This window comes from Haliotis asinina, chromosome 13 (assembly GCF_037392515.1).
Source record: "Haliotis asinina isolate JCU_RB_2024 chromosome 13, JCU_Hal_asi_v2, whole genome shotgun sequence".
NCBI classification, from domain to species: Eukaryota; Metazoa; Mollusca; class Gastropoda; order Lepetellida; family Haliotidae; genus Haliotis; species Haliotis asinina.
This window is the reverse complement of record NC_090292.1, coordinates 52594285-52619751: the sequence shown is the minus strand read 5'-3', so window position 1 is coordinate 52619751 and position 25467 is coordinate 52594285. Positions and strand designations below refer to the sequence as shown.

General features: G+C 40.5%; 1 protein-coding gene across 1 annotated transcript; it reads right to left on the bottom strand.

Moving 5' to 3' along the window:
- Window positions 1-1466: 1466 nt before the first annotated feature.
- LOC137259684 (ankyrin repeat domain-containing protein 50-like) lies at window positions 1467-22329 on the bottom strand. Its single transcript, XM_067797282.1, has 4 exons — window positions 21777-22329; window positions 2598-2663; window positions 2175-2261; window positions 1467-1867 (listed from the first exon to the last, which is right to left on the bottom strand). The coding sequence occupies exons 1-4, from the start codon at window positions 22327-22329 to the stop codon at window positions 1467-1469; spliced, it is 1107 nt and encodes a 368-aa protein (XP_067653383.1).
- Between the last annotated feature and the right edge of the window lie 3138 nt (window positions 22330-25467).

Sequence of the window (25467 nt, the reverse complement as noted above, 5' to 3'; positions counted from 1 at the left end):
TCAGTGGCCTACATATTCGTCTCACCGGTTCAGAAAACAATATGCACGTGCATTAAGTGTTTTGCTCGTGCTTGCAGGTGAAATTGATGCATGTAAGTTTGTTCGAGAGTAGTGTTATGTGAGTTGACGATTCAGTAAAATGGCTCACAACCAGTTATCTGATCCCACAAAATGAGACAAGGCGAGATCTTCTGGCGACTGATTACAAGACGTGTTAACATCTGTCACAGCGTCATCAGCAAGTTCGTAAAAGAAACACCAGAAGACAGGTGAAGTCAAGGTTGTCGCTGGAGGAGGTTGACAGACCGCTGCTAAGATCCGGGTTTGATTCCCCAAGTGGGTACGGTGTGTGAAAGCTATTTTGGGCGTCCCCGCCAGGGTGTTGCCGGAATGTTGATAAAAGCGACGAAAATGTAAGCTCACTCACTAACACTATCAAATACACATGTACAATGTAAAGCTCACTTCTGCGTCTCTGTTTCCCTGCCACTAAGACGATTTCATGGCTTATCCCATGTTTATAGGTGAGATTTCAGGATAATCATTGGCGACTTGATGGCATGCCACTGATTACTAATTGGCTGTTTTCAAAATTTAGTTCAATGGATAAATATCCAATATTTACATTTACATGCATACATACAGTAAACGATACCGCGAATGTCAACATGGCGAGATTTACGACGTGCATAATTATTGCCGGTCATTTCAGAAATTGTATTTCACCCAAAAACAGCATGTCAGACGAAGTAACAGAAGTGGAGGAGGTATATTTGTCTTTTTGGTATCCAGGAAAAAATAAAACTGAGGTTTTGGGTGATGCTTGTTTTGAATTTACTTCTGTATATTGTGCGTTTAGTCACTGCAGAATGGGTGCAGGTGACACCAACATTGTTAAATCTTGCAATAATCAGCTGCACACTTCCATTCTCCTTTTTTTAAGCAACAGCGACGACCTGGTGTTTCAGTAACACTGCTTGTGTTGTGTGACAGTGTGCCGCTATTGCGCGTCTGAGAAGACGGCCGAGCACCTCTGTATGTCTGTGACGTCATCAGCAGTGTGACGTCACTGTACAAATGGCGCCACGTCAGCTGGGTGAACCTGGGGTAAGTCTGAGGTCACAGAGTGAAGCGACATGTAAACAAACAGTTTGTTGTTGTCTGTTTCACAATTCGCGAGATTCTCAGAATAAAATTAACACAGAATTATGTCCAGACGGGCGACGTTTACGTACAATCACTCAGTTTATGTTAACACTCACTTCACAATTTTCTTACCTGATCATGCGAGGTTCCAAACACAAAACATGACAAAATGTCTGAAAATAAATTCATCAACTTTTATTTATATTCAAAAAGAAAAAAACCCAAATCACCTGAATCGTCACACACGGCTATGCGAGCGGCACACACCACGTTGGTGTCAGTAACGACATGTGCTCTGTCTGTCTACACCAACACCGACTTCAGTGTGCACCACGTGACACCAGGAGGTCCAACACTCGCTGATGTCCCCAGTTTCTCGCTATGTCGGCCGCAGTGTAACCGTTGTAGTTCCTGGCGTTGATGTCCACCCCGTGCAGGTCCAGGATCAGCTTCACCGTCTCCAGGTCTCCACCATCACAGGCGTAGTGAAGGGCGTTGTTACCGTTCCCGTCCATCAGTGACACATCAGCCCCTCTGCCCACCAGGAACTCCACCACGTCCCTGTGTCCCTTCCATGCTGCCATCATCACCGGTGTCCAGCTGTACTCTCCGCTATAGTTGATGTCAACGTGACCCGCTGCCAGGATCCGCTTCACTCTCTCCAGGTCACCGAATATGCTGGCGTTGTAGAGGTCGTGGCCTGCTGCTGGTGATGGAGTCGCTGTAACACAAAGTAAACTATGTACACCATCTTTGTCTCACATCTACAATGTTTACATCATGTTGGCACGTGACTCGGACATTGCTACATCATTTAAAAAATTCCATCATGGCTGACAACAATCCAACATGACGGGAATGTCAACAAGTGGTTTCTAGAATTAACGATGGTGTTTTTAAGACACAACTTTCTGTTGAGTCAGAAATTGTAGCATTATTTCGTGTATGACTTGAGAGTGATGATGTTTGTTGAACTTTACAAGGTGACAGTGTCACAACAACTGTTGCTGCTGGGTTTTCCAACCTACCGTGGTGATCAGAGTCTTGTGTCGTCACCGGTGTCGGTGGAACCGTCTGGCTCGGTGTCAGATCCTGACTAGCGTCAGTCGTGGAGGCTGAAACAGGGAACATGTTGTTCAGATGACTATACATAGCACATACGCATTTATGTTTTGCCTTTCAATATTATGTACGATTAAATTCCAAACACATATCTTATGGATAATGTGTTAATCATATATCGTTCATTTTGAGTGAGAGAACTCCTAATGACACGAAAGAAAGTTACACATCCTATCTTTATTTTTTACAGTTTGAAATTCTGTGATTGACAATGATACCGGGTGAGATTCATCCCTCAAGTCAAAATGGCCACGAGCATTTGCATCAGTGAGGTAAATGCAGGGAGAATAAAAAAACTGAGCTTCCTGTCTGCTGGGTTTCCCACCTACCCTGTAAGTCTTGTGTCATCACAATAACTGGTGGAACCGTGGATTTCTGGGTCGGGTCAGTCGAGGCTGAAACAGGGAATATTTTAATCAGGAAACTTTACATAGTACAAAAATAGTTAAAGTATTATGACTACTGGTTTCCGCTATCCACAAATGTTTTACCTTTCACTATTATGCATGGATAAAGTCCAACTAATCTGTTATCAGTTATAACAGAGGTATTAAACATAGTTTGATTTTACCGATATTTCTTCCTCTAAGTATATCTTCACAGTTTGATTCAGTAAATTTAATAAACTGTCCATTGTGCATTGACTGTATGATAACCGCTCAGATACCCCCTCTTTGTTCATATAGTAGAATTGAGGAAATGAAAAGTATAAACATGAGCGGTGTAAAGAAACAGTCAGTTCACCCTCATGGTTTGGGTCAGGTTAGGGAAATACGAAAATAAAGCATAATTGCCCTTCCATAATCTACTTTCCATCGAATTTCTCATAAAATGCATAATTTCTGATAAAACGCAAAGAGCGCAAAGATATGTTTGGCCGTGTGCTACAGCGGGGATGTATTTCAATGTAATGCAGCCCCGAGTAAAAGAACATAAAATACATTTGAAATGAAATATTGGACTGGACAGATTTAAAATAATCTCACAAAGTCTCCCGTGCAGAGGTAAATTACATCAGGTCAAGAGTACATAATTTGATTAAATATAACAAATTTATCAGGTGAAACGGGCACCCGTGAACGGCCACCTCCTCGTGGTGGGTGCTGGGTAACGCAAAGAGCCGTTCAAACCCCCGTGTGGACCCGGGTCAACTAGGTCCATAGCACCCCATTGCTGGTTGCAAGGAGCAACCGAATTGGGCAACCTGTTTGCCGTGGGTTGCGTCCCGTGTCGGTGGAGGATGGTAGTCTGGTGGTTGAGGGCAGTAGGAGCCTGAACCGTGTTCCTGTTGCTCAACACACCACTTCGACCCTTACTTCACCTAGACGGGTGGTAGAATCGGCCCGATTCTACCAATCGGCTGGTCACGCCAAGCCCTGTGTGTGGACTTGTACGTCACTCATGTACGTTAAACATGTACGTTTAATTTGAAAATGTTTTACATTTGGACTCGGTACATTTATACATATCAGATGTCAATGATTTGCAATGTGATGTTTTGCTCTTTGCCTAGAGTCTTATGCCAGAGGGCGGTGGCTCATGGGCCAATCTGGTAGATTAGCTATTTATAACTTTTCTGCTGGAGTATATCATCCGAGTATCCTTGGTGCTGCAAGTTGGAGACCCACTTGTTTTTAGCATTGTCCTTGTGATACTCCGTGGTGGGTGGGGAGCTCGGATGATGAACCTTAAAACACTAACTATGGCTTCCGAAACCGCTATGACCAAGAAAAAACGTCCTCTTGACACGGATCCTGATGTTAATGATCAAAGACCGTCCACATCTATTGACTATTGGCCACGTTTTATAGTACTTGAGACTGTTGACAAAACTCCCTTGAAGCTGAACCCTTTTGCTGTTTCAAAAGGCGTACAAGGCATAGCAGGAGATGTTAAAATGTTAGACGTTTGCGTACAGGTTCACTTCTTATTGAATGTAGTAAGAGACAACAGGCAAATAACCTCCTGTCAACTAAATCTTTTGTTGGCATTCCCGTATCAGTCTCTGCCCACCGAACGCTTAACACCAGCAAAGGCATAGTGAGAGACCGAGACCGCCTTTTTGCTGATATGCTGGAAATTGATATTGCCTCAGAGATGAAGGAACAAGGTGTGTTGTATGTAAAACGTTTCACTACCCGTAAACACAATGAGATCCAACAAACAAACACCTATTTGTTTTCTTTCTCTACTCCGACTGCTCCTAAATCAATAAAGGCTGGTTACTGTCATATCAAAGTGGAAACATATATTCCGAATCCACTGAGATGTTTCAAGTGTCAGAAGTATGGGCATGGCGTCAATACTTGCACATTGTCTGTTGTGTGTGCTCACTGTGGTGAGAAGACACACACAACAGAAGATTGTGACAGTAGTTATAAGAAATGCACTAACTGTTCAGGAGACCATTCCTCTTTTTCAAAAGAGTGTCCAGTATGGAAGCAGCAGATGGAGATCAACAAACTGAAATTTACTCAAAATATTAGTTTTTCAGGGGCAAAACAGCTTGTTCAGAGATCTGAATTAACAGAAACATATGCTTCAAAAACTAAGACATCATCTGAGGCGACGAATAAAGCAACCAGATCAACTTCAGGCTGTCAAACAGATTTGACGTGGGTGAACACTGATTCCCCACAGACTTTTGCACCTGCAATATCTACACAAACTGCTGAGCCACTTCCTGGCACGTCTCAAAGTCAGCCAGAGCCAGATCGTGATCAAATTTTTTTTATCTCAGTCTACCACAAGGTCTCAATTGTTGTGTAACGTGCAACAAACTGCTAAAGGCAAAGGTAAACATAAGCCGGATTCTTCCCAAAAACACAGTGGCAGAGCCCCAAAAGGGTCCGAAAATAAGATTAAACTTTTCAACAAATATGGATCACTTGAGGACATGGACGTGTCCGAAAATGTCCATTTTAGGGCACACAGCTTGTCGCCCACCAAAAAGATACGGGGTAGATCCCCAATAACCCCCCCCAAAAGATAGTTTACTCTCACAATATTGTACAGTGGAATTGCAGAGGACTAAGGCATAATTAAAATGAGTTACAGTTATTGGTCCAGGATTGTACGCCGTCAGCAGTCTGTCTGCAGGAGACTTACTTAAAGCAGATAGATGTTTTTGAACTACGTCATTTCAATGCTTATAATTGTTTCTCACCTCCGGGTGACAGAGCCACTGGAGGATCTTCAATCCTAGTCAAACAGAATGTTATCCATAGCCCAATTACACTCACTACTAATCTTCAAGCAGTTGCCGTCCGACTCACTTTACATGTTACCCTTACATTATGTTCTTTGTATGTGTCACCGTCTACAACTCTTCAGAGGACCGACCTTCAAACCCTCTATGATCAACTCCCCAAACCGTGTATTATTATGGGAGATTTGAATGGCCATAACCCACTCTGGGGCGGTACAACTACGAATACTAAGGGTAAACTATTAGAAGAGTTCTGTTCAGATAAAGATTTATGCTTATATAATGACGGTTCAAACACATAATTACACCCTGGTACAGGAATTTATTCTGCTCTCGACTTGTCACTTACAAATTCAGAACTACTAAATGAACTTGAATAGTCAGTCCACGATGACCTCTGTGGAAGTGACCATTTTCCTACTATCCTAAAGTCTGTAACTCCATCTGATGTTCCTCCATCATCAAGGCGGAATTTTGAAAAGGCTAACTGGGCTTTATATGAAACACTGTGTGCTGAAAAACTTAAACCCGAACGGTTTATTGACGTTCCTGATGCTATTAAATGCTTTTCTGATGCATTGAATTCCACAGCTGATGAGTGTATACCAACGTCCTCTGCAGTTCCACATATTCGAAAACCATGGTTCAACGATGAGTGCAAACAAGCTAGGAAGGCAAGGAAAAAGGCAGAAAATTATTTCCGTCGCCATCCTATGGTGCATAATTTAAATAAATTTAAAAGTTTAAATGCTAAAGCACGTCGTACTTTTAAACAGAACAAACGCCAATCTTGGCAAAATTATGTATCTAAAATAAATTCTCGGACACCCATGTCCAAGGTATGGAACATGGTACAAAAAATTAAAGGTAAAGGCACTAAATCTACTGTCCATCATCTTAAACATGGAGATCAGTTACTTACTGATAAATCAGATATCGCAAATAAACTGGGCGAAACCCTCGCTAAACACTCTTCCTCTTCTAATTATTTACCTAAATTCCAGCAGTATCAAAAACAGCAAGAAAAGAAAACTATTAATTTCAATTCTGAGAATGGGGAAGATTATAATGAAACGTTTTCTATTCATGAACTCCATACTGCTCTTGATCAGGCTCATGACACTGCTACTGGAGCTGATAACATACATTATCAACTCCTGAAGCACTTACCAGAATCCTGCCTAGAAACTCTCCTAAATATTTTTGATGATATTTGGACATCGGGTAACTTTCCTCCGTCATGGCGTGACGCCATAGTAGTACCAATACCTAAACCTGGACGAGATCATACGGATCCGTCCAATTATCGTCCGATTTCATTAACAAGCTGTGTTTGCAAGACCATGGAACGCATGATAAATAATCGACTTCTTTGGTATTTGGAAACTAATAACCTTATCACAGATATACAATGTGGTTTCCGGAAAAACAGAAGTACTGTCGATCACTTAGTGCGTTTAGACTCATTTGTTAAAAACGCACTAATTAACAAACAACACGCTGTGTCTATCTTTTTTGATCTCGAGAAGGCATACGACACAACCTGGAAATATGGCATTTTGAGAGATTTGCATGATTTCGGTTTGCGAGGTCGTTTGCCTGAATTCATATGCAAATTTTTAAATAACAGACAATTTCAAGTCCGCGTGGGTTCTACCCTGTCTGATCATTACAATCAGGATCAGGGTGTTCCACAAGGCAGTATTTTGTCAGTCACACTTTTTAGTATAAAGATAAACAGTTTATCAAAAGTTTTAAACGATTCAATTGATGGATCATTATTTGTGGATGATTTTAATATTTCTTGTCGTGGTAAAAATATGAATACCATTGAACGACAACTACAGTTATGTTTAAACAAGATTAATAAATGGTGTCTTGAAAACGGCTTTAAATTTTCTAAATCGAAAACTAATTGTATACATTTTTGTCGTAAATATAAAGCACATAAAGACCCTGAACTATCTCTAGATGGCACACCAATTAAAGTTGTGAAGGAAGCTAAGTTCTTGGGTCTCATTTTTGACTCACACTTAACGTTTTTACTGCATCTTAAATCACTTAAAACTAAATGCCTGAAAGCACTTGACTTGTTGAAAGTGGTTTCAAATTCTAAATGGGGAGGGGATCAAGCTACCCTTCTCCATCTATATCGATCTCTCGTGCGTTTGAAACTCGATTATGGCTCCATTGTTTATGGTGGAGCCTGCAAAAGCAACTTAAAACTATTAGATTCAGTCCACGATCAAGGTCTAAGACTTTGTCGTGGCTCCTTTAGAACTTCACCTGTTGACAGCCTGTATGTCGAGGCTGACGAACCATCTCTTGAGCAGCGACGTATAAAATTAGCTTTACAGTATGTAACAAAACTATATTCAAATGAGTCTAACCCTGCATATAACTGTGTTTTCAATCCCCTGTATGAGGATTTATACAAAAAGAAATCTTCTCTTGTTCCGCCTCTTGGTTTAAGAATAAAACCACTTATTTCTGCTGCCAGCATTGAGCTGGAAAACATAGCTCCTTCCCGTCTTCTTTCTTCTCCTCGTTGGCAGTTGGTTAGGCCACAAGTTGACCTAACATTAACGACTTTTAAAAAATCAGAAACGAATGAATTACAGTATAAACAAGAATATAATCAACTGAAACATAAATATAGCAATTATAAATCCTTATTTACAGATGGGTCCAAGGACGGTGGCGCAGTGGCTTGTGCCACGGTCATTGGATCCAGAACAATATCTTCTCGATTACCAGATAACAGTTCTATTTTTACAGCTGAAGCTAAGGCCATACTAACAGCTCTTAAATATATTCAAAGACACCCTAAACGTAAACAATATATAATCTATTCCGACTCTCTTTCTTGCCTTCAGGCTATTAAAAATATTTCTTGTAAACACCCACTTTTAATAGAAATTATTGAATTGTATAATAATCTTGCCACTGGCCAATGCGACATCGTCTTTTGTTGGTTACCCAGCCACGTAGGTATTTCCGGTAACTCAATGGCCGATCTTGCTGCCAAGGCAGCACTCAACAAATCTGTGACACCACTTCATATTACATACACTGATTATAAAGCCAGCATTAGAACTTACATCCGTGATCTGATGCAGAAGAAGTGGGACACCCAAGTGGGCATAAATAAATTACATGCAATAAAACCCTATATTGGTTACACCTACTTGGGTTGTCAGTCCAGATGTGAAGAGGTCATCATGCGGCGATGTCGTATTGGCCACACCAGATATACACATGAATACCTTTTGAAAGGTGAGGATCCTCCGTTCTGCATCCCTTGTGATGAAAGAATCACAGTTAAGCATATCTTGCTTGACTGTGTTGAGTATTCCATCACAAGGGATCAGTATTTTAATTCACATACTATGAAGGATCTTTTTAACAGTGTTAGTCCTCATTTAATTATTGCATTTTTAAGGGAATTAAATTTGTTAACCGAACTGTAAATAGATAAATATTTTAAAATTGGAAGATTAAATTAGTAACTCAAATCGTTAGTGGCTGTACCCTCAAAGGGGGTTGAAGTACCGTAAAATAATTGTCCTCCTGAGAGGGTACATAAGTCCAAAGACATTTGACGTAAATTTCAGTTTTCCAGCTTTTAATCGTAGAATAAGTGTGTTTTTACTTTATGGCTAGATTTGTCTAAATTGCTAACAGCTGAAGGGATGATGTAAATCCAACTAGGGTCCATGAAGGAAGCAAATGTACTGTAAGTCCCCATGGTCCTTAGTATGGTGATCTACCTTCAGTTGTTGGCAACCTATAGCTAATTTTTATATTGTACTGTCCTCTATAGATACATTGTTTTAGGTCTATTCACTAGTTTTATATTCTATTCTGTGATATTCTAGTCAGTTTTACTGTCCTTCGTTTACAGGGTTTTACAATGTCCGTGCTAGTAATTCATTTGTATTTTTATAATTAATCGTTCTCGTCACGATATGGCTGCAATACTGCCGATGTGACGTTAAATACTAACTCACTCACTCAGGTGAAACGCTGCCTTGTTATGTTTCCCCAGACCTTCCATCGTCCCCCGTTGGTGACAAGCTAAACACAGGTCTGGGTGTAAACATTGTGTGAAGCAAACACTTGGCTCCTACAACATTCATACTGCTTTACAGCAGTCATACAATATACATTTACACTATTTCATCTAGTTTCATAAGTCAGTTTAAAATCACAAACTGAGAACATACCCACCAATGACGTGCGTCCTAACACGAGCGACACCTCACTGCTAGTTAAGAAATGCTTTGACTGGCGACGCCACGAAGCAGAGTTGCGAGCTATGACGTCATTGTGACGTGTTAGGCTGGGAGCACGACAACGTTTGGCGCTCGTCTGCTTGGACTGATCAACACCTCTTTATGTAAATACTTCCAATCGTCTTATGTTTGCTCTCTAGTTTTGATTTAGTTTACTGACAGTAGCATGTTACAAAACAGTTCGCGTTATCTTTGGTATGGCATGGACATCAATTGTATATAAGCATATCCCATACTTCCCTAGGTTGTACTAATTCACTGACTGTTTGTATCGCTTAATTCCTTATTTATTTCTTTGAAAATATAAAAGTCCCCTTTCAAAATAGGTCATACCTGGATAGTAGTAGACATCAAGGGCTTAGGTGTACAAAGCTGCGATCACTCTGCCAAAAAAGGACATTGAGTTACGTGCATTGATCTAATACCACTAAATATAACTTTGAAAGACAAACTACTGTTTTCTGAGCCTGTTGCGTTAGGTATAGACAGGCATTCCCCGACTCAGTCTAGGTGTGAAATAGAGATACCCAGATACCGTGCATCCTGCTTATAATGTATGTTTTGTTGCGTGTAGACAAACGTTCTCCAACTCAGTCTAGGTGTGAAATAGAGATACCCAGATACCGTGCACCCTGCTTATAATGTATGTTGTCCTACGTGTAGACAAACGTTCTCCAACTCAGTCTAGGTGTGAAATGGAGATACCCAGATACCGTGCACCCTGCTTATAATGTATGTTGTGCTACGTGTAGATAGACATTCCTCAACTCAGTCTAGTTGTGAAATAGAGATACCCAGATACAGTGCACCCTGCTTATAATGTACGTTGTGCTACGTGTAGACAGACATTCCCCAACTCAATCTAGGTGTGAAATAGAGATACCCAGATACCGTGCACCCTGCTTATAATGTATGTTGTGCTACGTGTAGACAAACGTTCTCCAACTCAATCTAGGTGTGAAATAGAGATGCCCAGATACAGTGCATCCTGCTTATAATGTACGTTGTGCTACGTGTAGACAGACATTCCCCAACTCAATCTAGGTGTGAAATAGAGATACCCAGATACCGTGCACCCTGCTTATAATGTATGTTGTGCTACGTGTAGACAAACGTTCTCCAACTCAATCTAGGTGTGAAATAGAGATACCCAGATACAGTGCACTCTGCTTATAATGTACGTTGTGCTACGTGTAGACAGACATTCCCCAACTCAATCTAGGTGTGAAATAGAGATACCCAGATACCGTGCACCCTGCTTATAATGTATGTTGTGCTACGTGTAGATAGACATTCCCCAACTCAGTGGCACCCGTGGCGAGCCACCTCCTCGTGGTGGGTGCTGGGTAACGCCAAGAGCTCGCCAACACCCCCGTTGTGGACCCGGGGGCATATTGGTCCACCAACCCGTTTGCCGTGGGTTGCGGCCCTGTGTCGGTGGAGGAGGGGATCCTGGTGGTTGAGGGCAATAGGTTCCTGGAACCGTGTTCCTGTTGCTCAACACACCACTTTGGCCCTGACTTCACCTAGACGGGTGGTAGAATGGGCCCGGTTCTACCAATCGGCTGGTCATGCCAGGCCCTGTGCATAGTGAGTAGTATTGCACAATTTTAATATATTTTTGGTCTTGGTTTTTTGAAATTACAATTATTCCTGATGTTAAATTGCCTAGAGTCCTGTGCCAGAAGGCGGTGGCTCATGGGCCAATCTGGTGATGTTGACCACTGTGTTCTATACGTTCTAAGTTATTTGTTATGGACAGAACCAGCCTGACGATAAACTTAGTAAACAGGTATAACTATTCATGTCATATTCGTTGGAGTATAGCATTCCTGTATCCCTGGTGTTTGCATGCTGGAGATCCGATGCGGTTAGACACTGTCCTTGTTGACACTCCATGGTGGGTGGGGAGCAGGGCTGCCGAATCTCTTTCACATAATCATGGCTCACAATTATTCTGGTTCTAACCGAAATGAGAAAAAGAGACGTTTGGAGGCTGCGATGTTGTCTTCTGATGATGATATTTCTCTTCCACAGACTTCAAATTCTTGGGCAAGATTTCTTGTTGTAGAATCTAAAAGTGGACTCCCCTTGAAAATAAACCCTTTTGCAATATCCAAAGCAATTGAAGGTATTTGTGGCGAGGTATCAAATGTTTCACGCCTCCGGAGTGGTGCTCTTTTAGTGGAGTGCGCACGACAGCAGCAAGCAACCAATCTTTTGAAATGTTCACTTTTTGCAAACACTGAAGTTACTGTCTCTGTGCATAGAACGTTAAATTCCAGTCGGGGGATCATTCGTGATAGAGCACGTTGCTTAGCAGAAATGACAGAGGATGAAATACTAACATAACTTAAAGGACAGCACGTCACATCAGTTAAACGATTTTCGAGAAGAGATGGAGAAGTAACTGTCCCAACAAATACCTATCTGCTTACATTTTCTTTGTCATCTGTCCCTAGATCCATAAAAGCAGGCTATTTTAACATCGGGGTGGAGGTGTATATCCCAAATCCACTCCGGTGTTACAACTGTCAGAAATTTGGACATGGTTCCAAATCATGCAATCGTCCGGCTGTGTGTTATCGTTGTGGAGGGAGTCATGACAGCTCTGGTTGTACAGCGGACCTCCACTGTGTAAACTGTAAGGGTCAACATGACGCATCATCCAAAATTTGCCCTTCCTGGATATATGAAAAGGATGTGTTGACAGTTAAATGTCAAAACAACATTTCATTTCAATAAGCGAAAAAGGTAGTTGCTGGCCGATTACCTCACTCAACGCAAACATATGCAGCAGCCGTGTCCCGCTCTATCTCCACTAACTCGATTGCATGTCAGACTGATCTGACTTGGGCCAAATCGGAAAACCCAAAACTTTCAATTCAATCATCGATCAGCCAGACGAGTGTTTCAGACTGTGAAGAGTGAGTGAGTGAGTGAGTTTAGTTTTACGTCGCACTTAGCAATATTCCAGCTATATGACGACGGTCTGTAAATAATCGAGTCTGGACCAGACAATCCAGTGATCAACAACATGAGCATCGATCTGCGCAATGGGGAACCGATGACATGTGTCAACCAAGTCAGCTAGTCTGACCACCCGATCCCGTTAGTCGCCTCTTACGACAAGCATAGTCACCTTTTATGGCAAGCATGGGTTGCTGAAGGCCTATTCTACCCCGGGACCTTCACGGGTCCAGACTGTGAAGAATGTGCATCTCACTCTACACCTGTTCCTGAAACAAAAGCTTCAACAAAATCATCGGTTGAAGTGTCCAAACAAAAGAAAAAAACAACTCAAGAAAATTAAAACCAAGATTCCTAGTCCTAATGAATCATCATCAGTAGATCTACACAACTTTTTTGACCCTCTTGAGATGTATTTTGCTCCTTCTTCAGAACGGAGTAGTAGTTCTAGTGACTACTCCTCGCGGTCACGTGAGCGTTCACCGATAGAACCACCATGAGCCATTCCAATCTTCTTCAATGGAACTGCAGAGGCCTTAAACATAATTTCCATGAACTGCAATTATTAACAGCAGATCTAAGTCCATCAGCTATTTGTTTACAGGAGACATACCTAAAACAAACATATAAATGTGATCTCAGACGTTATAATTCTTTTCATTCATTTTCCCCACCAGGTGATAGAGCTACTGGTGGAGCTTCAATTCTCGTACGACAGGGTGTTCTTCACAGTCCTATTCCCCTGACAACAAACCTGCAAGCTGTAGCAGTTCGTCTTACACTGCAAATTGCCTTCACACTTTGTTCTCTATACCTTCCTCCCTCTTCAAATATGCAGAAACTTGAACTTCAACAGTTATACGACCAGCTTCCTAAACCGTTTATCATAATGGGTGACCTAAATGGACATAATCCGTTATGGGGTAGTTCAAATATTAATCAAAAAGGAAAAGTGATTCAAGAATTCATATCTGATAACGACCTGTGCATCTTTAATGATGAATCAGAAACTTACCTACATCCTGGTACAGGTACATATTCATGTTTAGACCTGTCTCTCACAGATTAAACTTTGTTGAATGAATTCACATGGTCAGTCCACGGTGACCTCTGTGGAAGTGACCACTTCCCAACTATATTGCAACCTGTGTCCCCAACTGATGTCCCTCCGTCATCACGATGGAATTTCCAAAAAGCTGACTGGCATTTATATGAAACTCTTTGCACTAATAAATTGAAACCCGAACTTTTCATTGGCATTCCTGATCCCATCGAACGTTTTTCGGATGAACTAAATATAATTGCTGATGTATGTATACCTAAGTCCTCTGCTGTTCCTCACATACGAAAACCATGGTTTGATAACAACTGCAAACAAGCAAGAAAGGCACGGAAAAAGGCTGAACACTATTTCCGTCGCCATCCCATGGTCCATAATCTCAATAAATTTAAGATCTTAAATGCGAAAGCTCGGCGTACTTTTAAACAAAGTAAACGTCAATCTTGGCAGAATTATGTGTCAAAAATCAATTCACGCACGCCCATGTCCAAGGTGTGGAATATGGTACAAAAAATCAAAGGTAAAGGCTCTAAACCTGGCATCCACCACCTTAAAAATGGAAACGAAATATTAACAGATACTTCAGATATTGCCAATAAATTAGGCGAAACTTTAGCTAAACACTCTTCCTCCTCTAACTATGAACCCCAATTTCAAAAATATCAACTGCAACAAGAAAAGAAACCTCTTAATTTCGACACGGATAATGGGGAAGACTATAATGAATTGTTTTCTATTTCAGAGCTTCATAAAGCTCTTGACCAAGCTCACGATACTGCTACAGGTGCTGATTACGTACATTATCAGCTCCTGAAGCACTTACCAGAATCGTGTTTAGAGACACTTTTAAATATCTTTGATAGTATTTGGACATCCGGGGAATTTCCTTCTTCATGGCGTGATGCTATAATTGTTCCAATTGCTAAACCTGGACGTGATCTTACCGATCCTTCTAATTATCGACCTATTTCTTTAACTAGCTGTGTTTGCAAAACCATGGAACGCATGATAAATAATCGACTAGTTTGGTACTTGGAAACTAATAACCTTATAACAGATATACAATGTGGTTTCCGTAAAAACAGAAGTACTGTCGATCACTTAGTGCGTTTAGAATCATTTGTTAAAAACGCACTTATTAATAAACAACATGCTGTGTCTATCTTTTTTGATCTCGAAAACGCGTATGACACTACTTGGAAATATGGTATTTTAAAAGATTTATATGACTTTGGATTGCGAGGCCGTTTGCCTCAATTTATATGCAACTTTTTACAAGACAGACAATTTCAAATCAGAGTGGGTTCAACCCTGTCTGATCATTATAATCAGGATCAGGGTGTTCCACAAGGCAGTATTTTGTCTGTTACACTCTTCAGCATTTAGATTAAGATTGTCCAAGGTTTTAAATGATTCCATAGATGGATCACTTTTCGTGGATGATTTTAATATTTCATGTCGCGGTAAAAATATGTATAGTATTGAACGCCAAATGCAGTTGTGTTTAAACAAAATAAATAAATGGTGTCTCGAAAATGGATTTAAATTTTCTCCATCCAAAACTAATTGTCTGCACTTCTGTAGAAAGTATAAGCAACATAAGGACCCAGAACTGTTTTTAAATAGCAGTCCCATCAAAGTTGCCAAGGAGGCCAAGTTCTTGGGTATAATATTCGATTCCCATTTAACTTTTCTTCCACACATTAAGTACCTCAGGAATAAATGCTGGAAGGCACTGGATCTATTAAAAGTTGTTTCCAATTCTAAGTGGGGAGGGGATCAATCTACCCTCCTACACCTGTATCGATCACTGGTTCTTTCGAAACTTAATTACGGTTCTGTTGTGTATGGTGGAGCCTGCAAAAGCAACCTAAAACTGTTAGATTCAGTCCATCACCAGGGTCTAAGACTTTGTCTTGGGTCCTTCAGAACTTCTCCTGTTGACAGTCTATATGTTGAGGCCGATGAACCATCACTTTCACAACGACGTTTAAAGTTGTCTTTACAATATATTACCAAATTATATTCTAATGAATCTAACCCTGCCTATAACTGTGTTTTCGATCCCCCTTATGAGGATTTGTTTAACAAAAAGTCTTCACTTGTTCCACCTCTTGGGCTCAGAAAAAAGCCTTTTTTTGCTGCTGCTGGTATTGAGCTGGACAACGTAGCTCCTTTCCGTCTTCTTTCCTCTCCCCCTTGGCAGTTGGTTAGGCCACAGGTTGACCTAACTTTAACATCATTTAAAAAATCAGAAACGAATGAATTACAATATAAACAAGAATATAATCAATTGAAACATACATATAACAATTACAAATCCTTATTTACAGATGGGTCCAAGGACGGTGGCGCAGTTGCTTGTGCCACTGTCATTGGATCCAGAACAATATCTTCTCGATTACCAGATAATAGTTCTATTTTTACAGCAGAAGCTAACGCCATATTAACAGCTCTTAAATATATTGAAAGACACCCGAAACGTAAACAGTATATAATCTATTCCGACTCTCTTTCTTGCCTTCAGGCTATTAAAAATATTTCTTGTAAACATCCACTTTTAATAGAAATTATTGAACTGTATAATGATCTTGCCACTGGCCAATACGACATCGTCTTCTGTTGGTTACCCAGCCATGTAGGCATTTCTGGGAATGTGATGGCCGATCTTGCTGCCAAGGCGGCACTCAACAAGTCTGTGACACCACTTCGTATTCCGTACTCAGATTTTAAACCTACTATTAGATCTTATATACGTGATCTGATGCAAAAGAAGTGGGACACCCAAGTGGGTATAAATAAATTACATGCAATAAAACCCTACATTGGTTACACCTACTTGGGTTGTCAGTCCAGATTTGAAGAGGTCATTATGCGGCGATGTCGTATTGGCCACACCAGATATACACATGCATACCTTTTGAAAAGTGAGGATCCTCCGTTCTGCATCCCTTGTGATGAAAAAATCACAGTCAAGCATATCTTGCTTGACTGTGTTGAGTATTCCATCACAAGGGGTCAGTATTTTAATTCACAAACTATGAAGGATCTTTTTAACAGTGTTAGTCCTCATTTAATTATTGCATTTTTAAGGGAACTAAATTTGTTAACTGAACTGTAAATAGATAAATATTTTAAAATTGGAAGATTAAATTTGCAACTCAAATCGTTAGTGGCTGTACCCTCAAAGGGGGTTGAAGTACCGTAAAACAATTGTCCTCCTGAGAGGCTACGTAAGTCCAGAAACATTTGAAGTAAATTTAAGTTTTCCAGCCTTTTAATCGTAGAATAAGTGTGTTTTTACTTTATGGCTAGATTTGTCTAAATTGCTAACAGCTGAAGCGATGATGTAAATCCAGCTAGGGTCCATGAAGGAAGCAAATGTACTGTAAGTCCCCATGGTCCTTAGTATGGTGATCTACCTTCAGTTGTTGGCAACCTATAGCTCATTTTTATATTGTACTGTCCTCTTTGATATATTGTTTTAGGTTTATTCACTAGTTTTATATTCTATTCTGTGATATTCTAGTCAGTTTTACTGTCCTTCGCTGACAGGGTTTTGCAATGTCCGTGCTCGTAATTCATTTGTATTTTTATAATTAATCGTTCTCGTCACGATATGGCTGCAATATTGCCGATGTGACGTTAAATATTAACTCACTCACTCACTCACCCCAACTCAGTCTAGGTGTGAAATAGAGATACCCAGATACCGTGCACCCTGCTTATAATGTATGTTGTGCTACGTGTAGACAGATATTCCTCAACTCAGTCTAGTTGTGAAATAGAGATGCCCAGATACAGTGCACCCTGCTTATAATGTACGTTGTGCTACGTGTAGACAGATATTCCTCAACTCAGTCTAGTTGTGAAATAGAGATGCCCAGATACAGTGCACCCTGCTAGCGCTTGTAATGTATGTTGTGCTACGTGTAGACACAACTCCCTGCATGTCACAGGGACATATATGTCCTTCCACTTCAACCCTCACGTTGAATTCTAATAAAATTCTAAATACATCAACACACAAATATAATTCACAGTTTCGGTTTCTGTGGGTAATTTCCAGTTTCGTGATACCATTCACTATTATCTCAGACAAAGCTAAAGTGATTAAAATTACCTTTCAAAATAAGCTTCATCGCAAATATCGCCCTGTGATACAGTACCACATCGCGATTTGCAGCGTTCTTTGCTGTTTTTAAAAGTCAAAACCGGATAATTACTGGGTGTGTTGAATTTTTTAAAAAGAATAGCATAATAATGATCACTGATGTCAGATCTCCATCAGATCACTACTGCCGTTGCCGATGAACCCTGAATCGGTTCAGATGTTTTCGAAAATACACTTACACGAATGCGACGCGTGCTTTCCGCCATCTTTGTTAGTTTTTACAAAATCACGTTTGGCGAAGGCCGGTATTGAGATACCAATTGGATCTTGTATATTTCATTGTTAACTGCGGCAAATGCATCAGTGAGCGCTTGATCTTTTTATAGCGAAGGGCGATAACTGAAGAGAAGACGAATGCGCCGGTTGTTCTTGTAAGTTTACTGTCATCACAGGGACTCGCAACATCTGCGAGATAAGGCAGCTGGCAAGTAGACTGGTACTCTGCCTATGCTACGCTCAGCAAGGTGGCTACACAAGTAGTGCAGCGATAGCGCAGCGCGGAATAGGGCATGGGAACCAGTCTAGCTGACAAGGAACACTCAAACACGGACAGCACGTGGTTGTATCAGAAACACATGCTTGTGGCGGGTGTATGTAATTATCGACCTGTCAAGAACGAAAATGGATTAGGCTTCGTATCTGCTTGAAATTCGAAAGTCACATAATCACTTTCTGACAATAACTCTCTTTTTGAAATGATATCCATCTTCTTGCTTCTGGTCTGGTTCCCGACTCAATGTCGACAACTAGCTACATGTACCCACAGAACCATGCTTACGCGTTGCCCTGGCCACCGAAAAAATAAACTCTCGTTTACGACGAAAAGCCATTAACTTACACGTTTTGCTTTGATTTTTAGTTTAGAAAAAGATCTTTTTAATTTCCGAGTGCAGTGAGAACTGACACGATATAAATGAAGACTGAAAATACCATGAAAAATCGGTATGCTGTCACGGCATTTCCTACGACAAAAGCCGAGGCAGTGCAAATTCAACTATCTGCAAGTCTCGGGTGTCGTAGCATCTATGAAAATTCTTTGTATATGTTATCAACCCATATGTTATTTCGGTAATTCTTTAAACATTGCCGCATTAAAATCTCAATGAAAGACAATATCGGAGATACACCTCCAATCAACGACTACTAAATCGATCCCTGGAAGGTCTTTCTCGCCAGTTTGTGATGATTACACGTCCCTAACAATTGGAGAAATTCCAGATGTATCAGTTAGTTAGAAATCTATAAATTGCGTTTTGAGTAGCCCTTCCTCACTCCTCTGAATCCATTTTGATTTTAAATTTGGTTTTGGTGACAGTATGTTGACAAAATATTTCCCATCACAGACCATATATTACCTAAATTTGTACGCTTTGTATTCTGATTTCCATGAAACGGTTCTTAAAGAAAACTTTGTGTTATGTCTGTTTGATGTGTTTAATATCATTTGTATGACATACATTCGAATTTAACCCCACAAGTATTTTTGAAGATATGTTTATGCATTTATTTATTTTAATCAACATTTGATAGCTAATATGTACAATGACTGAGTAAAGTCATGCATGTGTGATGTAATAATGTAAAGTACAAATTCTAATACGACAACCATGTCGCGACTGCTGAGCGGGCTAGGCATCTGCCGATTAGGTGCCTGATTTCGAGGGTGCAGGTTCGAATCCCGTATGGGACTAAAAAAAACCCCAAAACAATAGCATTTGTACTTTTCTAAGAAAGTGTAATCCCAAATATGACATATGTTAAACTCAAAAGACATCATCAAATTTTCCGTCCAGCGTGACGACATGACTGACGCAAAATGACCCAGAGAGACAACGGTAATTATCAGCATTTCTGACTTCTTATCTAACTTACAATGAAAACGATGAAATGTATAAAAATACCCAAACAGTCGGAATCATTCTGATGACTTATATCTCATATTTTTGTACAAACGTTTCCTGAATGAAGACAAGACTCCTCGCAAAAGCATGTGTAGTCTTGTCTGTGAAGCTATTTTGTAAGAAACAGGTCAATGGTAGTGACGCCATACGTCATTATTGTTGTACACATTAGGAAAATTCTTTTAGGCGAAGGTCTCTTCATTACTGGGGCTAGGTGTGAAGTACATACCAGGAAACAGTGCGCTCTGGTTATCATGTATGTTCTATTTATGTGCGAGTGTACATTCGCTATGCACCTGCGACATACAGAACGATCAAGAAAGCAATGACTTGTTTTCTCTACTTGGCCAAAATGTCTGTAACAGTCTTGTATGGTTATATTGAACCGTGGGTTACATTTCTCCTCGACAAACGGTGTAAATATAGCCAGTATATATTGCATTTTTGTTCAGCTACAGTAGCCATAAGTTGTCCGCCTTTTCAGAATATCATGGTCGTGGTCAGTCATGTCATGATTATTGTTTATATTGAAAATAAATGAAGGTAAAACATGGGTTTGTGTTCGTACTGGCTATCTGTGCACAGCATTTACCACTGCATCACCCAATAGTTATAGCGTGGTGATTAATTCCATTAGATTCCCGACAAACATACCTCTGCAATCACGCTGCTTATTAGTGAAATTAGTTGAACACCTAATTTCCCCGGGTAACCTCCTCCCACTAGGATAATCCTAAACTAAGTTCTACTAGGACATTCTAAAATGTTGGCATTCACAGACAACCAAGGACATAATCTGATGTAGGGTTTCCTTCAATTTGAAGTTCAGATTTCTGCCACACTCAGATTGCTTCCGTTGTCAGGTCATAATATCTTATACATAAAAAGTGTTGCAGCTGTGCTGCACAGGTCTGCTCTGAAGGCTCAGGTCTTCTTGTCAAGTGGGGATTGTGCAAGTTTATTCAAAGCAAGTTAAAATATAGCGGTACAGTGATAATTCAGTACGAACACGTCAGAGTTGAAATTCAAAATTCAAAGGCTATACGCCTACAACATCAGTGTGAAATATGGTAGAATTACTATCCGATGTAGTCACCAGGGCCAGAAAAGTGACAATGCCCCGGTTGGTGACAGGCACAAGAAGTGGCAAGTGTCCCAGTTGGTTACAGGCACAAGAAGTGACAAATGAAGAGGATCATTTTTTTATGGACAGACATATTCTTATTGAGATAGTTTCGACGTTTCGGCGTCGTTCCTATCAGCGTTTACAAGGACATGATACACAGCATCTACAACAAGGAGAGCAACACACACATGGAAATCTAGAAATCATATGTCCACAGACATTGCAAGCCCTGATTTGGCGTCACCTCTGAACTCAACGTTCATATGCCATGTAAGCCCTTGCTTGGCTGCATTTCCAACAAACTCAGTGCAGGACATGCACCAGTGACATGTCCCTTTCGCATTATGATCAAATGCACAATAAACCCCTCATTTCACGTATCTACAATACCCAACAGACATACCCAATAAAATATATGTCCTACCAACAATATGTGCACAAGCATAATAAAACCTGTACTGACATGTTGTGACCAGTATTTTAAAATGCCCTGTAATGGCATACCTTTTGTGTTCACAAACTATTGGTTAATAAGCATTTGAAATATGGGCAGTTTAAAACTGTCATATTCGGAAATGAATGGTTTCCATAAAGGCGCAGAAAGTTTACCTCCAACATATTGTTTCAAAAGCAGAAGCCACATACTCGGTAAGTCTGCAGTATGATTGTAAGAACATTGGATAAATCATAACTAAATACTTATGTTGTTCGCATATCTATGGGATGGAATATCAATATTTTACCCAAGCCACAAATCTCTGCTAAAAGCCTCACCTGCTGTAGCTCGTGGATATGTCGTTGTCACAGTCGTGAACGCCCCCTGCGACAGGGACGATGTTGTCAGCGAACTCTCATTACCATCAATCTCTTTAGCTTCTTTTCTCATCCCACAACAAGTGATATTCAGTGTTATCAAGTCCTCGGTAAGAGCTGTGATTTGTTGTTTTGTAGCAAGGAGATCTTCAATGGTCAGATTCAGCTGCAGTGCACGGACGTTTTCGATCATCTCGCCTCGTAATTTTCCTAGACTGTTCATGTAAATGTCTCTTTCCTGTCGAACATGTCGCAGGTCTTGAGTTGTTATTTTCAGGTGTGTCTTTGTATTTTGAAGACTGGTTTTAAGGCTGTTAATCTCAGCGAACGCCAGTCTCATACGTCTAGCCAAGGTACTCTGTTTGGTCTTAGCTTGAACTGTTGCGATTTTCCACGTTCTACATTCCTCCTCAATCACTGCCACGCGATCAACCAAGTTTGGGCCACTGCGACCAGCCTGTACACCAAGTACATCAAACACCACAAGAACAAAGACAAAGACTGAGATCTTCATTATTCCAGTGTACTGTGCAGAACGCAGCTAGGAAGACGACTGCCCCGCCGCCGACTAAACGTTTTTTTTTATATAGCACGACTCAGGTGTTGGTGCAACGCCAACTCGGGGAACCAACCACACGCTACGCATACCAGTGGTGTGCGCACACGTGACGTCATAACAACTAACATGGCGGATAACTACATGAGAATACTGTGATGACTCTCCAGTGCCAGGTACTCAGTAATCCAAACACTGTTCTGCATATTGCCACTATTACATCTACACAAAATATGTTGAGTTTCCATGCTTTATACAACCCCAAAAGTTCTTCTCGCCATCAAGGCTGTTCCTGCAGCAGTACTACCCTTACTTTAACCTCGTAAAACTTCACAAAACATACTTTAACTTCGTAAAAGACAGTGATGATAGTTTGATAAGTACTTTCTTTCACTATTGAGGTCAACGTTATGAAACTCTCCTCCAGAGTTAATACAAGACGCTATTATGGATGACAAGTTCTTTAAAGAAGTTCGGTCAACAGGTGCTCTTCAAGTACAAACAAAAGGCATTGTGATAGCCTAGTGGCTAAAGCGTTCGCTTGTCACGCCGACCCGGGTTCGATTCCCAACATGGGTACAATGTGTGAAGCCCATTTTGTGGTGTCACCCGCCGTAATATTCCTGGAATATTGCTAAAAAGGAGCGAAAAACTAAACAGACCCACTCTTTACAAACAAAATTCTAAACACCATGTGTGTGTTGCTTCCTTGAATGATGAAGATGTTGTCCCACCTAATATGGTCATCACAATACAGCATCATATCTACAGAATGGAAAAACGGAGCGATTGTTGATTGTCGACAACACCTGGCACATACAACCATTGCTGTGTCCACGTTACCGTGAGACAAGTCCTGTTTAGTGACGTCAGGACATCATGTTCAGAAGACAAGACTGGGGCGCGGTATTTCAGACTCATTTAATCTCACTGGGCTCACTGGGGAATTATCAGCTTTTATTAACATTTATTGGACAAACTTGGAAATGAAACCATCATCATGCATGACTTGTTGCGAGTATGTCACGAGGGTATACGTGGTACATGCGTGACAAACACGGAATACAAACAGCCGAACATACAAATTAATGTATCGCACCTTTGCTCTGTCAGAAAAACTGGTCCCTATACATGATACTTTGGTTCTGTAACAGATACTTGTCCCGGATCATGATACCTTGGCATTGCAAAAGATACTGGTCCCGGGTTATGGCAACTTGGCTTTTGAAGAGACACTGATCCCGGATTATGGTACCTTGGTTCGGAAAGAGGTATTGATTCCACATTATGGTACCTTGGCTCTGTAAGAGGTATTACTACTGGTTCATGATACTTTGGCTTTGTGAGAGATGCTGGTCCCGGATCATGGTATCTTGGCTCTGTAAGAAATACTGGTTTCGTATCATGATACCTTGGCCCTATAAGAGATTCTGATCCTGGTTCATGATACCATTGCTCTGTAAGAGATGCTTGTCCTTGTTCATGATACCTTGTCTCTGTAAGAGGTACTGATCCCGGATCATGACACCTTGGCTCTAAAAGAGATACTGGTCCCGGATTATGATACCTTGTCTCTCTAAGATATACTAATCCCTTATCATGATACCTTGGTACTGTAAGAGATACTGATCCCGGATCATGATATCTTTCCTGGATTGACAGGTTTTTACAATTTACCATTGATTTGTATGCATAAAGTTTAATGTTCTCGTCACGACAAGGCTGAAATATTGCCGACGTGATAATCAATTTTAACTCACTCACTCACAGGCTTACTCTCTTACTTAGGCACAGTATTACGTACTCCCAACATTTACACACTCACTTAAGGCAAAGCATAAAATAACCACTGATTTAAAACTCTATGTGATATACAGGAAATTCATGTAGCAACGGAAAACACCAGACTGTGTGCCTCTTGTACTATATTCTGAGCTTAGCAAGAAAACTACATCTTGTCAAGGTCAGACACAGATAAATACCTACTGCGTTTCACCAACATCTACATGTTATTGCACACTAAGGCTGTTTTTGTTAATCTGCTTAATAGATAAAATGCCCCAAGCTGTAAGTGCTAATGTATTTGTGTTGGCAAATCGCCAGCTTCTCTCACAACAGACCACATTGCAGCAAGCGTTTTTATGCCCGTTTACTGCCTTTACATCCTACATCTTGCCTGTAATGGTAAAAAAAGGTAGAACCCACGCGGACTTAATATTGCCTGTCATTTAAAATTTGTTATGTTTTCTAAATCAAAAGACATACATGCTGCGTGAATGTTTTTGAATAATGGCATATCTAACAAAATATACTAAATGCATCACGTGATCGATGGTACTTCTGTTTACGGAAACGACATTGAATAGCTAAGAATATTGGTTTCTACGTTCCGTACAAGGCGATTATTTATCATACGTTCCATGGTATTCTGAACGCAGCTAGTTACAGATCTCGATCGATAATTCGAACGATCAGAATGGTCACGTCCAGGTTTAGGGAAGGGAACAACAGTATCGCGCCATGAAGAAGGAAACACGTCCACATATCATCAACGTGTTTAAGAGAGTCTCTAAACATGATTCCGGTAAGTGCTTCAGAGGTTGATAATGTATGTTATCAGCTCTTGTAGCAGTGTCATGAGTTTGCTTAAGAGCAGTATGAAACTCATGAATAGAATATATTTCATTATAATCTTCCCTATTATCTTCATTGAAAACGATAGCCTTCTACTTTCTGTTATCTATATTTTCTTAAATTTAATTTGCAATTTTAGATTTACGAGATACACATCCGTCACCATCTTTAAGATGCTTAATGCTACATTGAAAGCCATTACTTTTCATTTTCTCTATCACATTGTATACCTTTGAAATCGGGGTTCACGAATTAGTTCTTGACGCATAATTTCGCCAACATGGACGTTTAATTTGCTTGAAAGTACATAGTTCTGTTGCATTTATTTTTTTTATTCAAACTCGTGAAAGTCCGATTTAGAATATCGGCCTTCAGTAGTCAATGATTCTTGTAGGAGGTGGCCATCGGGACCGGGTGGTTAGGCTCTCGTCGTTTCCCATTTGTGCAGGTCGATGCTCATGC

Bases quoted from the DNA above. Each gene is read 5' to 3' on its own strand.
- LOC137259684 (XM_067797282.1), bottom strand. From the start codon at position 22,329: ATGAAGATCTCAGTCTTTGTCTTTGTTCTTGTGGTGTTTGATGTACTT. The intron at 2,664-21,776 runs GTGAGGCTTTTA...TCCCTGTTTCAG, and splicing joins ATATCCACGAGCTACAGCAG to CCTCGACTGACCCGACCCAG. The intron at 2,262-2,597 runs GTAGGTGGGAAA...TCCCTGTTTCAG, and splicing joins GATGACACAAGACTTACAGG to CCTCCACGACTGACGCTAGT.